Below are 20,331 nucleotides of genomic sequence, written 5' to 3' on the forward strand. Positions count from 1 at the left end.
GCATGAGAAATTCCAAAGTAATGTTGTTAAGTAAATTTCTTTATCCTGAGCTTCAAAATTTTAAGAGATCCACAGATAAAGAGATAAACTGCCAATATGATAATTATATTGGATTACTGTTTCCTGCCAGCAATTTACTTCTAAATTATTATGCCCCCATTTCTCCTTTCATGTTTGTCAATAGTTTACTTTTAACTGAAAAACCTGAAAGTACAGCAGGATGTGATATAGAAGAAACACAAGATACAAAGTATACTGTATTTTTGAAAATATAATTGAATACATCAATTAAAATTTCTTATGGATAAACACTTATCATTAATTCCATACACCAACAAAGATGTTTCAATTTCTCTGAAGTCACATATGTGACTCTTAATCAGTCCAAGAACTTGGCTTTTTATCCAGGTTATACTGTAATAGCTGGATTTCTAAACCAGTATATAAATCACTAGTACACATCTATCAAGTTAATTTCAGTATATCACCATTATCATTTACATTTACTTTTTGAGTGCTATTAGTGCTATTAGCAAATTATCTAAACTATGAGTACTTATTTTCCAAAGTCCACAATTACCAAGTATATACACAGTACAGATGTTTTAAAATTGAATTAGCATATATTTCTCTTTTCTAAAGTTCCTAGCAATCTGTTTTGTACATTTAAAATAATATCTGGCTTGATTTAAAGTAAAAAATATAAAGGCTAAAATTTTTATAAGACTAACTAAAAATATTCAAACGTTAAATCAAGCCCTGAACTCAAAGCATTAAAAAGAATATTTGAATATTAGCTTATATTTTTGCATGGTACAATAAGGTTTTCACATGCACCTCAAAGTTTTGTCTTTATTCGTAATAAAGGGAACAGCCTACAACTCAGATAAACCCGTAAATTGATACTTTCTTACAAGCAGCAGTAATATAAACACTGTTATTCCAGTTATATTGGGGTCTTATACACCAACCACTATCGTTAACTGGCTCACAGAATAAACAAAAGCATTTCTACCAAAGCTAGTTCCCTTTTTGTGTTTGTGGTTATTAACATAAATTTTTAAAAGGAAATAGGTAGAATCCCATTTTTCTTAGTAGCATCCATAAGCCAATTCCACACAATTGAGATTTTTCAAGATCTACAGTATTAATTTTGTTTCAGCAAACAAGATAAAAAGAATTAAGAAATTACACAGACGTAACTTTCAGAAATCCCACTTAAAACCAATCAGTTCTTGAAACTGTTGCTCTCTACTCAGTGCCATACTTAAATGGCAATTTTTTTTTTACAAGTTTCACTTTTAACTATGAGATTTTACCGTATCTAGGGAAGAAAATGGTAGTCAGTGAAACAAACTGATAGAAAACAAACTGCTTAGAATGGAGGTTGCTCTTAAAACTAGATTTACAGTTACCCCAAGCAAAATAGCTCACCCTGGATATCCCTTCTTTCCACAAAAATGTAAATACTCATATACTTGTATTAAAAAAAAAACACCTCAAATATCACCCATACATTTTAAAAAATTAAAATTCAAATTTTATTAAGGATTTCAAATTACATTATTTCAAATTTCTAGAATGGAATAGAACCATTTAGAAACTGGAGAAATGGCATAAATCTAAACTGACATCCCTCAAAACTACATTTTTTAAAGAAAACAATTCCTCTGCAAACCTCATCCGCATTACACAAGCTGAAATATTATCTACCCCTTCACTTTGGCAATAGTTGATTTCTTAAAGCAATGAAAAAAAAACCCTGACTTACTACTTAAGTTCATTAAAAATGGGATTCTATCATTAGATTAAAAGATTTAAGGTTCAGAATAAGCTATGTTTAAATGAACTATGCTTACAAAAAAATTGCAAAATGTCAACTCAAAGCAACCAAAATCCAAGGGAAAAGAGCTATTGTAATTGGTTAAGGATTTCCAGTAGTGAAAAATTTCAAGAGGTATGAATAGTACTACAAACAAAATGTGTTCATATTCTAAAACCTTAATATTAAATTTTCAAACGATAAGCTCTTAATACTTCTAAAACTGAACTCAAATGTAATTTTATTAATAGGAACTCTAGACCCTCCTGTAATTAGAATCTAAGTTAATCTATCCTCGCTGTCAAAATAAAGATCACCCCCCCCAAAATTAACAGTAATTAGCCTGAGGTATTTTAAATGTGGCTCTACACTCCCACCCCCAATGGTCAACTTTAGTTCCATGATCTCTACAGTATTAACTATATTTGTCTGAAACACATGGGAAAAAAAACCTCGGACCCTTTTGAAATAGTCATCTACCCCATCTAGTTTCATTAAAATAGAAGCCACAGAAAGATCTGGAAGAGTGCTGTCTGCCCTGATCCACAAGAGCTACTTAACCTTTGTTTTCCAGTTTAATTATCAAAACTTGGTATGAATAAGATGCTGAATCATCACACTTGTGGTACAAACACTCAGATTTTTCAAGGTTTTAATCAGACTGAAACATTTCATGAGATTTAATATGCTTTAACACATAGGTGAGGTAGTTAGGTAAACAGTACTACCCATTTTAATACATACTAAACAAAAGCTTAAGAATTAGATAAATCATAGAAGCTTGGGGTCTACTCTCTAGTCCCAAACATGAGGAAATGGAATTTAACTTTTTAATTTTTCTTTTTAAAAAAGTATTACATCATTTAAGTTTTTTTTTAAACACTTGTTTTCTGGTAGTATACTTTTCTGAAGTTGGCACCCTTTTCTTCAATATGATTAACTGGGCACAACCCTTAATTCAAGCTAAGCCTTGCTTCTAACCTAAATTAGTACAAAATTAAGACATTATCTTAGAAAACTAAAATTGTATTTGACATTTTTATTTTAGGCTGCAAAAACAAAAACAAGCAAAACAAACAATAACAAAAAACTTGAAATAGGCTCGTCAAATGATGTAAATTCATCCTTTCCAGAGAAGCAGAAGGTAGACCCTACCACAAAGAAAAGATGCTTAGTTAATTTAATGGAGGTTACATTTAAAAGTACAGTTAGATATCAGGCTAACTTGAAAATCCTACATTTTGTTGACCTCCATATGGGCAACCAATAACCACTATGAATTAGAGGTTTTTGTTAAAAGTTATATGCCGCCTAAAAATAGAAAAGTTCATTAACGATCTAACAGCTATTGGTTGTGGTCATACTGGAAATTCTTAACCACAAATCTGGTCTCTTTTTTTCTTAAATATGAATTGTTTTAGTATAAATCATTGTATTTCTGTAACAAATTAATGAAAGGCACAGCTAATGCAAGCAGACAAATTCATTCAACTACCAACTGAAAAATACTTTGGTTCTTCAGGAAAAAAAATGAGCAAAACAAAAACAGCTGCAATTCAGAATTGTACTCCAAAAGCTACACTTTGAAAAACTTCCAGGAGAACCAAACTATGTAGCAATGAATGAACATGCATGAAAGAATTTGAGCATTCAACATATCTGGCAGGAAAACTATTGTTAAAATGCTAGGTAGAACAAATTGATCTTTAAAGTATGAATTCCTTTCCCTTAAAAAAAATTACTGAATCTACCAAGGAAATACAAAAACATAAGGCTGTAAGTAAATAATAGTTGTGTTTAGGCTATTACAGTGCAGGTTATCCTCAAGGCCACATACATCCTGCTTCACTGCTGCTTGCACTCTGCTGGGTTTTGATCCTTCTGTTAAAGGAAAACAACAAGTCAATCTATCTTCTTCTACCTGCTTCAGTGAATTTTTCAGTAGCACCTTAATTATCACAGTATTTCATTGTTTTGTCCAAATTTTTGCCAAACTAAATGAACAATAAGACACTGAAGGTAAACTGTTTACTCAATTAGCAAGCCCTGATATACTAAAATAAAGCTCAAATTTTACATTGTATATACACCTGAAAGATAAAACTGAGCAATTTCTTGGTCATATTATCAATTATTTTTAACTTTTCTATAACTCAGTTACTTAAAGATGCTAATTCCACTTCATATTTAGATATTAACTTACTACCTATTTAAAATTTTTAATTCAAATTACCTTAAGAGTTGAGGAAAAGGGAATTAAAAGATGCATTTATCTTGGACCAAAAAAATTGAAATTCATGCATAATTTTTTCATGCCATGCATTTTTCATGAACTTTTTGAAGACCCCCCCATCATAGGCATGGGTTTCAAAAATTTTTTGTACCAAAGTAAATTTCTTTTAACTCAGTTTTTCCATCAACTTCTCGAAGTACTCTTGTATTTCCTCATACTTGCTCAGCAGGTTAAAGTATCTTCTGGATATTTACAGCATTAAACAAATAAATTAACTAACAAAAATGAATCTTGATAACTTACTATGTATTGTGTGGGAGATAAAGGGTTTTTACCAACCCTTAGGAATTATACAGCCTGGGATTCTCAGGTGGTTGGGAAAATCTGCTAACACTGCTTTGCAGTTTCCAAGCACTCCTGCAGTCAGATATTTCAAAAACCCATCTTAATTTACAAGCTTTCTTTTAGAGGGAAAGCAATCCAAGAACAGCAGCATTGATGATTTTTAATGCTTACATACTGAAAAAAAAAAAAAAATGCCCAGTGTCATTATTATTAAAACAGACTGCTGGGGCTGGCACCATGGCATAGCAAGTAGGGCTGACCCCTGCAGAGCCAGCCATCTCATATGGGCGCTGGTTCAAGGCCCGGCTGCTCCACTTTCCGATCAGGTTCATTGCTATGGCCTAGGAAAGCAGAAGATGGCCCAAGTCCTTGGACCCTGCGCCCGCATGGGAAGACCAGGAGGAGGCTCCTGGCTCTGGGCTGGCACAGCTCTGGCCATTTGTGGCCAATTAGGGAGTGAACCAGCGGATGGAAGACCTCTCTCTCTGCCTCTCCTTCTCTGTATAACTTTCAAGTAAATAAATAAATCTTTAAAAACAAAAAAAAACAGACTGCTAAGGTTTACACTTAGCCTGAATCAGAAAAATATAAAGTCAGAACCAAAACCAATGTTTTTTTTAGTAAAGGTGCACTGAAATCATGTGTAATGCCAGTGAGGATCAGAAAAAGAAAAAATTTGCTTTATTATAAGTTTTTAATAGAAAAAATAAATCAACTGTTACTTTAGCCTGCCTCAAATTTAAGATAAAGCAGTACTAATTTTGCTCACCTTTGGGTCATAGTCTGGATCATTTTCCTCATCTCCTTCTTCTTCCCCTTCCTATATTAAAGTTCAAAATGCATCCATGAAGTAGGTACAAATGGGAAATACTGACTCATAATGTAGGGAAAATTTAATACAAGTTACTCTATGAGTCAACAGATTTTCATGATTACAGAGTTGTTGACAGTACAATTTAATCTGAAAGCTTTTAATATGAAAAATTTCCCAACACAACTCGAGACATCCAGACAGCCTTTATTGAAAAGATTACTGCAGCCAACGTTGAAAAAGTTTACTGCAGCTTTTGACTTCTTCAAAGAGCTGATAACCCTGCAGCAGAACAAAATTATTTGAAATAAAAAAAAAAGTTGCTGAGTTTTGCAATTTATTTATTGAAACCTTATACATACATTGTTTGGCTGTAGAGTTCTAAAATCATATATTCCAAAATGTATCCCAAATCACAGAATAATGATTATAGCAAAGGAATACATAAGTCACTCAATTTGCTTCACATTGTGTTAAACAGAGAACTATTTGTTCATTTGGTAAACATTACCTCATCCGCTTCTTCACCTTCTTCATCATACTGAAAAGGAAAACAGTGAAGTGCCAACATTAGTAACATCTGATATGTATACACTTAAATGAAAAATACAAAACATTTTCTCCAAAATATGTTAGCTACAGCAAGCATTCGGCTCAGTTATTAACTAAATAACCAGGCAATTTAGTATAATCATATGAATGAATCATTATCACACAATTACTTGCCTGAATTTATCTGTGGAACATATTGCACAACAAAGACTCAATACCTATTAGCAATAAAGGTATCCAAGAAAGGGCAGCCTAATTCAAACTAAATCATTATTTAAAATTCTCTTAGATAAAATTTTATGCTGTCTAATAAATACTATCTTACCTACAGAAAAATTCCTAGTTCTGTTTTTTGTGATCATAGGCAAAAGCCTAATACCTCTATAATGCTAGCCAAATGTAAAACTTTTCACTTGATCAGAATGATGTTTCCATTGGTAGCAAAAGCAAAAATAAGATAAATGAATGTAAAGAGGCTAAGAAAACCTACTTAATATTAAGCAAGCTATCTACAGGATTATCTGTAACTAGACCAACTTTGAATTATTCCATGTCCTAAATCTAGATATAGTGTAAGTTCTAAATGTCTAAAACCTAACTTCTTATCAATTCTATCTTACCCGCAACCAAATTATTTCATTACAAAATACAAATTCACTCACATCATCGTCATCATCTTCAATAGCTTCTCCAGTAAAGTATAACACTGATCTTGGGATTATACGTTCACGTAAAAAGTGACCAATTTCAAAGTCTGCAGCAAGGATAGCTTCAGCATCATCATCCTATTTTTTGAAAAGGGAAACAAAAGCACAACATTTAAGAATAACTTCATGTGATAAATTTATACTTTTTAATAAAAAGAAAACAAGTTAGCAGGCTGTGTATATGTTAAGAAGATTGGGGAAATAAAACAATATATAATTTTACTACATACTAATTTTTGAAAAATGAGAACACTAATCTGAATACTAAGAAAAAAACAGGCTTTTATAAATAACTAAGTATATGAAACACAGAAAATCACAGTAAGAGACCACAGAAAATCACTTCTTCACACTTCCTAAAAAGAGTTAGCAAGCAGCTGTACAGTTTTAAGTCTACTTAAATGCAAATGAGACAGAGTCCTTGACAAAATCAATCAACTAAGTCGATCTGGAATTTTTATTTAATGGCTAAACAATGCACAGAAATGCTTCTGACATTCATCAGTACACATTCGAGGAATGTTTACTGAGTCATCAACATAATGCACACTAACAGAGAGGGAGGGAAGACGACTGAAGAAAGGGATTGCAAATACAGATTTCCTATCCATAACTGAGAAACTTTGTCAACCATCAATATTCACAATATAGGAAACAAGCAATCCAATAAAAACTCCAATCCATCTATGGACAGGCATTCAAATAGTTATCTTCCTCTATATACTTCTTTGAGGTTGTGGTTCAAGTTCTACAGTAGGCTTAATTCTTGGCTATATGCCACATATTTGAACACCTTAGTATATGGTCATGATATAAAACCATATTTTCATTGTGATAAGAAACAGGATAAAGCTCTAATAATATGGCCAAAGAAATGTAACAAATGATACCAAGGACCTAATTAATCTTTGTCTCATTAAGAATACAGTAATTAGGGGCTGGCGCTGTGTTGTAGTGGGTAAAGCTGCTGCCTGCAGAGCTGACATTCCATACGGTTGCCAGTTCAAATCCCGGCTGCTCCACTTCTGATCCAGCTCTCTGCTATGGACTGGGAAAGCAGTAAAAGATGGCCCAAGTCCTTGGGCCCCTGCACCTGCGTAGGAGACTAAGAAGAAACTCCTGGCATCAGATTGGCCCAGCTCTGGCCGTTGTGGCCATCTCAGGAGTGAATCAGTAGATGGAAGACCTCTCTCTCCCTGTCTCTCAGTAATTCTGCCTTCAAATAAATAAATCTTTAAAACACACACACACACACACACACACACACACACAGTAATTTTGAAAAATTAAAACCCTCATAAAAGTATTTTCATGTTTCTAAAGAAATTTTCAGCTTTTCATTTCATTGTTTTTCCATGGAAACCTTTTTTGGATGGAACAATTTTTTAGATCTCTACAAGTTTCTTCCACGAGGTCTCAGAACCACAATGCTAGTAAGAATCACTAACTCTCCACCTTTGAGATAATTTCAAATACAGTAAACAAGTCAATAAAGAACAAGTCAGCTTACCAAATCTCCGCTCTCAGGAACTGTAAAATGAGGAAAACAAAAAACATCAAATTATTAAGAGTAAATAAAGCTTAGTATAACAATAAACAATCATCAATATTCAAGCTAAAACACTATTTACCTTCAGGAGGGGCAAAAAAATTAAAGAAAGAGTCATTGGAAACTGTTTTAGTCACAGTACGAACTGTCCCACGTCCCTTGTGTTTCTGCTTCTTCTTAATGGTTTTCAAAGTGACATTCTTTCCTTTTTTCCAATCTATCTGGCACCTTACAAAATAAAGAAAAAAAAATCACATTTAGCATTTTAAATTGCTAGATTTTAGAAGTAAATGTAGTATTTTGATTTCAAATTTTAGAAAAGAAAATTGGTACAAATGTTTTCTGTAGCAGCTAAAGGGGAAAATCTTATTTCTAAACAAAATTTCAGGATATATTAATAAAATTAAGAGTATATTCCTTTAAAACAACATGTTATAAATCATGGGCACAAGGAAAAATGAGGAAAATGAACACCTTCTTTTCAGACTATGTGTGTACGTACAAGACAAATTCAAAAAGGTAATGGAAAAATGGAATTAGAAGAATAACTATTTTGGTGCAAAAGGGGAACTAAAATTAACATACTTTTTTTCATAAAACGTATTCTCCTTGAAATTTGTAATATACTCAGCTCACACACTGGAAATACCAATTATTATAAGCCATAAGCCCCCAAACACTCTATTAACAGTAGTGAAACTAAACTCACCCCGTACAACCCATAATTTCTGGTCCGTCAAATGAAAAGGGATCGGAATCATCTGGTTCTGATCTCATCCTATATGTCTTTGTTAGCACTTCATTTGTGAAATATTCATTGGGTTCAAAGTGAAATTCTAAGACAAAACTCTTAAAGAAAAAAGCAGAAAAAATTTGAGTTAAAATTCTTATTATCACACATTTCAATCCATTAGTACATAAAGCTTTACCTGTGGTTTTTCTAAGGATATATAAAATTCTGAATGGTTTATGCTTTCAAATGCAATCTTTTTTAATTTATTTATTTGACAGATAGAGTGATACAGTGAGAGACAGAGAAAAAGGTCTTTCTTCCATTGGTTCATCTCCCAAATGGCCGCCACAGCCAGAGCTACGCCAATCCGAAGCCAGAAGCCAGGTACCTCTTCCTGGTCTCTGACGCGAGTGCAGGCGCCCAAGCACTTTGGCCATCCTCCATTGCTTTCCTGGGCCACAGCAGAGAGCTGGACTGGAAGAGGAGCAACCAGGACTAGAACCCGGCACCCACATGGGATGCCAGTGCTGCAGGTGGAGGATTAACCAAGTGAGCCATGGCACTGGCCCTCAAATGCAATCTTAATGATAGGAACATTAAGGCAAAATGAGGTACAGATAAAATGGAGTAAAACAAGTGCAGTTTCAATTTACAACTATCATTTGTTAACATATTTACACAACAGGCTAGGCACATCTCTCAATAAAGGATTTTTTTTTAAGTATTAGACTAGAGCCCAGCTTTAAAAATCCACATCCAATATACCTATTGTAACTATTCATGGTTTTGGAGAACAGTAGATAGCTGATCATGTTTCCTGATGCAGGAATAGGGGTCCTGTGATATCACTTGCTTTTTACTTTTATCTTTTAAATTTTTATATATTGGAGAGGCAGAGAGAAGTGGGAGAGCAAGAAAATGCTCACACCTACTGTTCACTCACCAAATGACCACAACAGCTGGGACTCGGCAAGGCAGAAGCCAGAAACCCAGAACTCAATTTGGGTTTCCCACATGACAGGAAGTCAATTACTTGAACCAGCACCTACTACTTCACAGGATGTGCACTGGCAGGAAGCTGGAATCAGAGGAGGTGGGACTTCAACCCATGTACTCCCCAAAAGGAGATGCAAGCATCTTAACTGCTGCACCACACCTACCCCTATTTTTGTTGTAATTCCCAGGCACGTACATTTTAACAGAATCAGTACTTATTCATGTTTCCATGAATAATCAAGAATTATCTAAATTTCAAAATCAGTTTTATGTTCAGAGGGAAGAAAAGGAATAAACACAGCATCACAACTAGTTCTACTTAAGTATTTATGTATCATAGTACAAGATATCATATCAAATCTCAACTCCTTCTCACCTTCATCCTAGCCCTTGAATGTCATTTATTTTTAAAAATTACCATGTATCTACTTATAAGCGTTTGTTACTATGAACATATATATATAAAACTATGAATATTTCAAAGTTCTTTTACCATAGGCTGGCCAGCATCAGAGAACTTCACTTTAATATCTTTCAAGTGCTTTAGAATAGGTTCATCATGTTCCTTGAAAAAAAAAAAAAAGAAAGAAAAAGAAAATAATAAAACTGAGTATTTAACATGGCTTAGAGTTAGGGGTCTGTTACTACACAAGCATTAGCTGACTGGGATATAATATATTTTAAAGTAAAATTTTATGTAACAATTACAAGCCTTAAAACTCCAGATTATGGCTTATATTAAAGCTAGTTTATACTGTGCTTCTACTTCCACTGGTAGAAAAAAAGCCACAAAATAGAGAATTACATCATTACAGGCCGAATAGACTGAAAAATACAAAATCAAGTCTTAAAAAAGACATATTTGCTTTAAAAATTATTTTCTGATTATAACTGCTGCTTTTTCCATATGCTCATTCCTCTCCTTCTGCTTGATCTTTTGCTAAACTAGAAATGCAATAAGTAATCATTGTGTTGAGAGCATTTCTTTTTCAAATCTTATGACAGGGCCAGTAAGTACACAATGCAGATGGTAGTGGCTCAGGAAACGCTTGGAAGAAAAGAAAAGTTTTCCAAAGCGACATCTGTGTTGATTTCTCAGAGAACATGGCAATTGTCAATGAGTTAAACATATTTATGGTATTATTCTAAAATGCAAATTTCCCCTGAAACAGTTATTTCAAATGAAAGTATCAACAGAACTCAAATTAACATTCTCATCCTTATCCTATCTCTATACAAAACATGTAAAGGTGGCACAAGGCTTGGAAAACACCAATCAGTAAACCATTAGCAACGGGACCCTTTCATTATCTAATTTTTGACAATGAATTGTAATTTCTTTGATCACAATAATCAAAGCTATAATTTTCCTTTTACATTTAACAGTGGTTTCAAAACAAATAACTATCCTATAAAGATCAACAGTGAAGATCATTGTGTTCTTCAACTTTTAAAGGTTTACTCAAGGTTAACATTACCTGCACCATATCACTGAGCAAGTCAACATTCTTAAAAACAGTCAACCAAAATTCAGGAATTCCTTTGGGGTCTTCTTTTTCTTCATCTTTTTTCTCATCTTCAATCTTGGCTTTTTCTTTCAACTCCTCCTTGACAAGTGACAGCATATATTATTGAATATCTGGATTAGACCTCTCAAATTGTTTTATTCCCTTAATAGGCATCAGCAGAAGCACACAGGAACAAAAAACCCACAATCATCAAATCTAAACTGTTACTGTCCATACCAAATCCTAATTCCATCAAAACTATTGCTACCACACCCTTCCAATAACAACCACTAGGTCCCAAAGCTGTAGAAAAAGCATTTTAGAGAAGAATGAAAAGTTTATGGGGGGGGGGGGGGGGGGACCCTGAATCACAGTACACAATTAAAAGCAACAACTTTGTTCAATGTCTTACCCACGGTGTTCCTAATCACATTATTGTACATTCTTTACATAAGAAGGTATAGAAGCAGGGTCAGGTAACACAGCACCAGATTTCTATCACAACTCTGAAATTCTCTCTTGCCAGTAAGTCACTTAAAAGATTATTTGTTCACTTGAAAAATTCTTTATCTCATGAAGTTCAAAGGAAAAACTTCCTGCAGTGGCGGCATCCCATATAGACGCCAGTTCAAGTCCCGGCTGCTCCACTTCTGATCCAGCTCCCTGCTATGGCCTGGGAAAGCAGCAGGAGTTGGTCCATGTCCTTGAGCTCCTGCATCCGAGTGGGAGAACCGGAAGCTCCTGGTTTCGGATCTATCCAGCTCTGCCCACCACAGCCATTTGAGGAGTGAACTAGTGCATGGAAGATCTCTCTCTCTCTCTCTCTCTCTCTGCCTCTCAAATAAAGAAATAGATCTTCAAAAAAAAAAAGACCAAAAAAAAAAAAAAAATATTGGCACATCTGGCACCAGGCTGAACAGTACTGACTCACCTGCGCTCTTATAAAAAGAAAACATCTGCTAGGTACAAACACCACTGATTGTGTCATATTGTACCTCATCACCAAATGCTAATAATGCTGAGAAGTCATAGGATTTTATCATCTAAAAACACACTGAAGTAGTTTGTACTCACTGAAATTTCATCTTCCTCATCTGGTTTCCATTCACATTCTTCTTCCGTAGGTTCATAAATTGCATTTATAATCTCAAATCGCTGAAATGATTTTAAAAAAAGCATAAAACACTTAGCATCCAAGCTAAATACTAGTGGTTTCTCATTAAGGAATCTTAGAAATTTCATCAATGCATACCACAACCTTAACTTCCAAGTACCTCTAGTAACTATTTCAATGAAGAGAAATAAAGACTAAACCACCTGCAAGTGTGTTTATATTTCCAGAGCTTGTCTTCTAGAATGTTAGATAAATTGTAGTAATAAAAAAACATTACCTTATCAAATAGAGGCTGATAGAGAACAGCATACTTCCTTTCAAGATCATGAACTTCCTCATAGAATTTGGCTTCTATCTGTGCACATTTAACTTGCAGGTTTTTGAGAGCATTCACTCGTCTTTTAACTACCCTAGGCAAGCTGAAAGGTTAGAAACCAGTTACATAGCATCAGAGTAAAACACAAGCCACACTTTCATCACATTGAAATTGAAATATAAAAGTAAGTGAATGAGAGGTTTTCTATTTGAAGCAAAATTAAAATTCAAGAAGACATAAATATAGACCCCATGATTATAAAACATTTCAAATGTGGAAATTTAACCCATCTGTAAAAAGCATTATCTATGAAATGTAATAAATCATATATATTGTAACAAAGAATGATTACTCGCACTTTTTTCTTTTTTAAGCTATATTTCATCTGCACTAGTTAGAGAAAATGAAGGGAACATACTTATACCAGAGAAAAGGATGATAAACTACATATTCTTTTACATTTTAGTCTCCATATTCAACGTAGAACTTAACATTACATTATCTAAGAATGCAATGTATAGTGAAGAGGGGATATGAATTTTTAAATTAACAGCTTTACTGAGATAAAGTTCTTTCACCACCAATGTGTGGTACTGATGTTTAAAAGGGTATATACACCTAGACTGTGAGACCCTTGCAGAATGATTAAATTTAGGAACTTCTTGGCCACCCAAAAAATGTTCACTAAACATTTACCTAATTTCAGGCAATCTGAGCAAAAGATCCAGAATCCAGGCTAAAATTTCTTGCCACAGACAGACTTTTGTAAACCAAATAATTTTTTCACTTAACCACTACTTCAGTTAAGAACTATTTCAGGCATTCACATTACAAACAATTTCTGAGTAGGACTGAAAACTGTCTTTAACTGGTAGAAGGTAAGCTGCTAACTGGGGAGCAGAGAGGAGTTGGTCCACATTGATTAGCATAGGTTAGAAGAAAGCATTTTTACAATTAATCTTTCTTTTTAAAGTTCTTGCTTTGGGATAATCACTGTCTGTCCCTGTCCCCTTCATACCTGGCAGAGGCCCAGTACCAAGGTTCCTAAGATAACATGAAAAGTTTATGAAAGCTAAACTTGCTTACTCCTCCACCTTGTCAGACCTAGGTGTAATGGATTAGAAAACCAAAGGAGGTTGGCTGCATTCTGACCCCCACTAATAGCCCTCCCCACCCGCCAAAAAAGAGAAAATTGCCCAGAATCAGAAACAAACTTTAAATAAAAGGGAAAAGGTGCCCCACATAGGCTCCATACTAAACCCTATTCCTTAAAGGCAAATGAGATTGTCAGACTACATTCTGACCTTCATTGCTCCCATAGAAGTCATTATCAGAGTAATTCAAAGTGCTCAATTCAAAGTGTTTCCAAGACTCAAAGGTCAAGATGCCTTGACACTTGAGGAGTACAATATCTACGACAGAACTAATTAGTTATCATCTAAAGCATCATTTGTCCAAGAAGTTAAGGAACAAATAGGATAGGCTCAAAGGAAGAAAAAAGATTGAAAAGCTCTTCCAGAAGGCAGCATAAAAGACAAAAAAACTCTTAGATACTGATGGTAAGCTGAGTCGTGAGTGGGGTGGTGGACCTTCAGATATGAGAATGCTACATTTTTCATAGTTAAAGCAATATGAAAATCCTTCTCTACCAAACATGCTTAGTGCGATCATTGAAAATCTAAAACCATTTAATGAGAACAGCAATTAACCTAAAAGGAAAAGGAATCAGACTAACACCAGGCTTCAAAAGAAACTGTGTACAAAAAGAAAATGAATTATAATGTTAAAAGATATTTTGAGAACTCTAAATTTACAACTTCATGACCAAACTGTTATTCAGATATGAAAGCAAGATAAAAACTGTATCACACATATCAGGCTTCAAGAGGTCTGCCACAGATTTACAAAAAAAAAAAGAAAAAGAAAAACACACAGGAGATTCCATATAAGGAATGGGTGGTCAAATATCTTGGTAAATTCCACTGTTGCCTTGAAGGAAAATATAATAAGTACTATTTTTAAACAATACAGATACTGAAAAATTTTAGCTTCAAAACAAGAAGACAATCTTACTCAATGAAAAGTGGAAAATAAAGAAAAAAGAAAGCACAACAAACGAAGATACAGGGAAAGATGGCAAGTGTTAAGTCCAAAATAATATAACCTCCAAGAAACAAAGTTGAACTTACTAATAAGAAGCAAACATCCTTACTGGAGGAAGAAAAAAGAAAGCAGGAGTAGGTATTTACAGAACTTACAGCAACAAAAAAGAAAATCATAAAATACAAAGGAGGACACTATCAGTAAAACAGAAGAAAACAAGATACATATATCACAAACACCATCAACCTAATAATATGGCTTCAAAATGTATCAATCTGCAACTGATAAAACTAGAGAAAGATAAATCAGGAGATTTTTAACCCATCTTTGTCAAAAACTTAGATCAGGCAGACAAGTTATAAGTCATGAGCTATTGATTCTAGCACATATCTTTATATTTAACATTTACTTTAAAGAAAGGTATTAAAGCCATAAAGATAGATTGAAAAAAAAATTACATGAATTAAGCATGTCATTAAAGAAACTGGAAAGAGGTATAGAAGAAACCTAAGAAATAATAACAGTACAGCCTGAAATTAGTAAAAGAAAGCAGCAATAAACAAAAACAGTATGGAAAAGGAAAATCTAAAGCAAAACTGTCCTGAGTAACACCAGCAAGGTCAAGACAATTGGCAAAACTAATTAAGATTCAAATATTGAATATGAAATGGAAAATAAAAATCAGATACTTAAAAATACCATAAATCACAATACTAATAGGTTTAAAACCTATACAAAATGCATACCTATTGAGAATCTAGAACTCCAAAATCAAGAGACCTTGACTGTATCAATTAAAACAAAGATAGTCAGCCTCAAACTCCAGAAGCCCAAGTAAATTTTTAGCAGAGTTCTACCTAACCATATAGGAAAACTTCATTTCTACCTTATACAAGTTGTTAGAGAAAAACAGACCAAAAAGGTAAAAGCAGTCCCATTCATTTCATTGAGCAGTTGAAATTAACTCCAAAGCTGATTAAGGTACTACCATAGCTTGAAAGTTTCTTTATCCCCATGCACATGTGCGCGCACACACACACACACACACACACACACGAATACACATTAGATTAACTAATTAACAATGTAACAACACATCATGATTAAGTTTATTCCAGGAATGCAAAGCCAGTGTATTTCCAAAATATGTATTTAACAGATTCAAAAGATCATCTGAATTGATACAGACAGTTGTACTTTTAAAAAATAGGCACTGAATTTGGATTAAAAAAAAAAAACAGGCACTGAATATAATGGAGATACTCATTCCCAATAAAAGTGGAAATAAGATAAAGATGCCCATTTTAATCCTAATGCTGTTATAAACAAAGAAAATAATTTGAAACATGGAAAATTAGAGCTAAAACTGCCATTATTTGCAGCTAAGATCTGCCAGGCAGAGGGAAAAAAGCACAAAACAAATTGGTAAGCAAATTTACCAAGTTACTGGTTACAAGGTCAATTTTATACAAATCAATAGCACTCTGTACATCAGGAATAGTCAATCGAGTAATACAATTAAAAAAAGAGACCATATTCACAAAAGCAACACAACTAAAACATATGGATATGAACCAGACTGTAAAGAAAACTGGAACTATTTAAGACACATGTGATCTAAATAAATACAAGTATACAGACGAAACAATATTTTAAAATGTAATTCTCTAATGAATCTATAAACTCAAGGTAATTTTTACCAAATTTTTGAAGTTTTTTGTTTGTTTTGAGAGCCCTGACAAATTTAACTGTCAACTCTATCCAGAACAAAGATCGGGTTAGATCAGCTTTAAGATTATGTTGGATAGTGGAGAGACATGGAAGGAAGCAGCCTGCCTTGCCAAATGTTAAAAAGACACACACTATGGAGTCAAATGGATTGTGATGATGATAAAAGAACCAAAGACAATGGAACAGAAGAGCGCTGCTCAAAGACAAACACAAGTATTTATAAGAACTGGATTTGTAATAAAAGGCAGTACACAAATGCATGAGGGAAGGACAGATTTAGTTAATTCACTGAAAATGAAGGACGCAGGGAAAGGGAATGGATGCTTACTTAACACCAAATACAAGGATAGCCTCTAGAGACTAAAGGCCTAAATATGAAAGGTAAAACTAAACTAGTCAATACCGAATGCAGAAGGAACTAGAAAGGAGTTCTTAACTTCAAAAGCACAAACCATAGGGCAAAACATTTTACAAAAATTAAAAATTTCTCTTTAACTGAGGAAACAAATTGGTAGAACTGACACAATGCATTACTTACAAAATCTAAATCTGACAAGGAAACATACAGAATACAAAAAAGATTTCTGCAAAAAACAAAAACAAAAACAAAAACAAAAGACAGTAACTCTAATAGCAAAACAAAGGATGCATGAGTAACCTAAAAGGCTCACCAGCTTTATGAAGTCATTAGAAATAAGAAAAATACAAATGAAACAAAATCAGCCCCCACTTCTTTCTTCTTGTGGCTTAAAAATAAATGCGTAGGAGCTAGCATTGTGGCACAGCAAGTTAAGCCGCTACTTCCAACCCCAGCACTAATGAAGTGCCAGTTCAAGTCCCAGCTGCTCCACTTCCATTACAGCTCCCTTCCATTGTGTCTGGGAAGGCAGCAAATGATGGCACAATTTCTTGGGCCCCTGCCAACCACATAGGAGACACAGATGGAGTTCCTGGCTCCTGGCTTCAGCCTGGCCTGGACCTGGCTGTTGCAGGCATTTGGGAAGTGAACCAGCAGATATCTTTCCCTCTCTTCCTCCTTCCCTTTCTCTCTGTCATTTAGTTTCAAATACGTAAAAATCTTAAAAGTAAAAAAAAGTACCTAAAAAACTACAAAGTTGGATGATGCCAATTTTTTGCAGACATAAAGATAAAGCACCCTTCATGTACTAGATATAGAACTTTTGGAAATCATGCCAGAAGTCCTCAAGCCTTGCATATGCCATTTAACTAAATAATCCCATAGCTGAATACGTATCTCAAAGAAATTCTTACATAGTTCCTTAAGAGGACATGCGCTAGGATGTCCATCACAATAAAATTTTCATTGATGGGGACAGGAATCTTTTAAAGAAAAAGAAGATAACGAATAGTGGACACACACTACAGAGAAGTTGGCAACATTCAGAAACTACTAACTGGAGACACACAAAGATAGCAGCCTGAACAGCCTTAAAATCATGGAAGATACACAGGCTATTGTTAACAATTTAGGTCACAAAAGAGTAAGAAATCTACATTTCTAATTTTGTGCTCTTCTAATAAACCTAAATATATCTCAGAAATGGTTAAGATCAGTTTGTTTCCTGTGGACTTAAAATAAATTTTAAATCCAACTCTAAACAGGTAGTACTGAGCAAAAATTCCAAACTTCCAAGAATCCTCATCATCCTGGGTACTAACAGACATTAAGGTTTCCACTATTACATACATAAATCCTAGGTGGCCTTAAAAATAGATACAACTGGCAATGTTGATCACAGAAAGATAAATAAGGAAAGGGCTACAGAAAAGAACTTGTACCTTTCAATGTATCCTGTTGGTGTTTCTACCAAACCATCAAGTCTTTCTTGAAGGGCTGCAAGAATCTGAGGATTTTGCATCATCTGAACAGTCAGTTGACGCGCTTTAAAAAAAAAGGGGTATTGAAAGAAGGATTTTATGAAAATATATTATGCTTTATAAAATAGGTCAATCCAATCATGAAAATTTTCCTGACTCACCCAAAAACTGGTGAGTAGAGATGAGCAGAACAAGCTTAAGAAAATACACTCTTAGAAAACCCAATGTTTAGGAAATGTTGAGATTCTAATGATCTCTAATGCATGACATTTCTCAAGGCCATTGCCACAACTATTAACAGTATGTTTTCTCTTCCTAGTGCCTTGTGTCTCACCCACCTTGCATTTTGGGAAGCTCAAAGCTTCATCCAGATGCCTATCTATGACTCTTGACATTCCTTAGATGGTAAGCAACACATACCAGAAAATTGCAAAGACAGTGACAATTTTAAGCCTGGGAGCAAGACGGAATGAGTGATCTGAATGAATGTTTATGTTTGATGATTGTGTAGTGTACCTGTGTATATATGAATAAAGCTAATGGTTGAGATAAAGGTTATGACTGAAGCCAAACAAAACTTGCTTGCTAATGGCTTCTAAAAATCATATTCAATCCAAATAAGAGCCAGATTTATGCAAAACAAATGCTATCTTCTCTTCATCAATTTAGATAATACACAAAACTGCTATTACTCTTCCCAATTTGGTTCTTGGAGGTCAACTTACTTCTGATACTAATTCAATTAATGGATGATATTCAACTGTGACAGTCAACATGCATTTAGAAACATCAATATTGGACACTGAAGATACAGTCCTGTATCTGGTAAGAAAATGCTACAAGATGAAAGCTTTAAGTTCAGAGTCTTTTCACAATTAACCTCCATGTAGCTCCAAAATGAAAAGTCTCAGGTCACCTGGAACTTAACATTCTTGGCCCAGATCTACAGGGCATAACAAAAACAATATAATTCTTGGCCACTACTCTTTAAAAAATTATCTAAGATAAATTCTGAATGATTTTTGCCTATACTTAATACATTTTTTGATTAGAAGAATCTATTTTTAGATGCTATATATTTTCTATATATTAAACATGGAAAATGCTGTTTAGAAGCACCACTAAAAATCACAGCCATGACTACCTATTAAAATTTCTAAATTTAGATGAAACTAACGGCAGTTATACCATGTCATTCCAGCAGAAGAAGTTGTAAACAGTGATGTCTGATGAGTCACTATATCCACAAACGTCCTTCCTTACACTATACCCTCCCCCAATACACAAACTCTTACTGAACTGGAGGACATGTGGACAACAAAGGCCCCCCCAGAAGGGGAATGGTACTTATTACTATCCTCTAGAAGACATGTGCCAACCACTGGCACCTGAAGTAATTTAAAATAATACCTTTGATTTTTGTTTCTTCACCAGTTTCTTCTTCTTCTACTTCTTCAACATCATCCAAATCTTGATCAAGTTCAGACTGTTCTTTGCTACAATATCATAGTATCACACCATGGTTCAAATGTACCCATTATAGAAAAAATTATAGAAAACTTAAATTCATTTTCTAAATCAATAAGCTTATTTCAAAGATAGACAGGAAATTCAAAAGGTCTAACTTCATATGTAAACAAGTACAAAATTGAAGTAGTTACACTTTCACTTAAAAGAATCTGATGAAATATAAAGTTTACACTCCAAGCTTTAAAAATGTGGTTTGGTAGGCTTTTGGAGAATGTGATGACCAGAAGTATGTGCTCTCCACCTAATACCCATTGATTCCACTCTTCCTTCTTAGTAAAACCATCCTCATTTTACACAGAATGGCAACACATCAAGCTGAAGTCTTTACTTCCTAGCCTGCCTTTTGTGGCTATGAATAAATTTTGGCAGTAAAACGTTTAAAAAGCAGTAGTACAGAATGTTAAGGAGGCATCCTGTAAGAATGTTAAAGAGTGGGGAAGCC

General features: G+C 34.1%; 1 protein-coding gene across 20 annotated transcripts in view; it reads right to left on the minus strand.

Annotated features, from left to right (window-relative positions):
* Positions 1-253: 253 nt before the first annotated feature.
* Positions 254-20,331, minus strand: part of NAP1L1 (nucleosome assembly protein 1 like 1) — a 38,924-nt gene continuing 18,846 nt past the window's right edge. For 3 of the 20 annotated variants that reach the window (XM_051845699.2, XM_070052641.1, XM_051845702.2), the window contains 13 exons: positions 19,770-19,855; positions 18,321-18,423; positions 12,648-12,789; positions 12,331-12,411; positions 11,227-11,355; positions 10,242-10,313; positions 8,729-8,868; positions 8,102-8,247; positions 7,981-8,000; positions 6,426-6,548; positions 5,723-5,752; positions 5,170-5,220; positions 254-3,703 (listed from right to left, as the gene is read on the minus strand). In XM_051845699.2, coding sequence (XP_051701659.1) covers positions 3,668-3,703; positions 5,170-5,220; positions 5,723-5,752; positions 6,426-6,548; positions 7,981-8,000; positions 8,102-8,247; positions 8,729-8,868; positions 10,242-10,313; positions 11,227-11,355; positions 12,331-12,411; positions 12,648-12,789; positions 18,321-18,423; positions 19,770-19,855 — 1,159 coding nt within the window. In that variant the 3' untranslated portion in view covers positions 254-3,667. Of the gene's footprint in view, positions 3,704-5,169; positions 5,494-5,722; positions 5,753-6,425; positions 6,549-7,980; positions 8,001-8,101; positions 8,248-8,728; positions 8,869-10,241; positions 10,314-11,226; positions 11,356-12,330; positions 12,412-12,647; positions 12,790-18,320; positions 18,424-19,769; positions 19,856-20,331 lie in introns of all 20 variants that reach the window. The other 17 variants (XM_070052644.1, XM_070052645.1, XM_051845700.2 and 14 more) reach the window with 13 other exon arrangements.

The sequence above is a fragment of the Oryctolagus cuniculus genome, chromosome 11 (assembly GCF_964237555.1).
Source record: "Oryctolagus cuniculus chromosome 11, mOryCun1.1, whole genome shotgun sequence".
Taxonomy (NCBI): Eukaryota; Metazoa; Chordata; class Mammalia; order Lagomorpha; family Leporidae; genus Oryctolagus; species Oryctolagus cuniculus.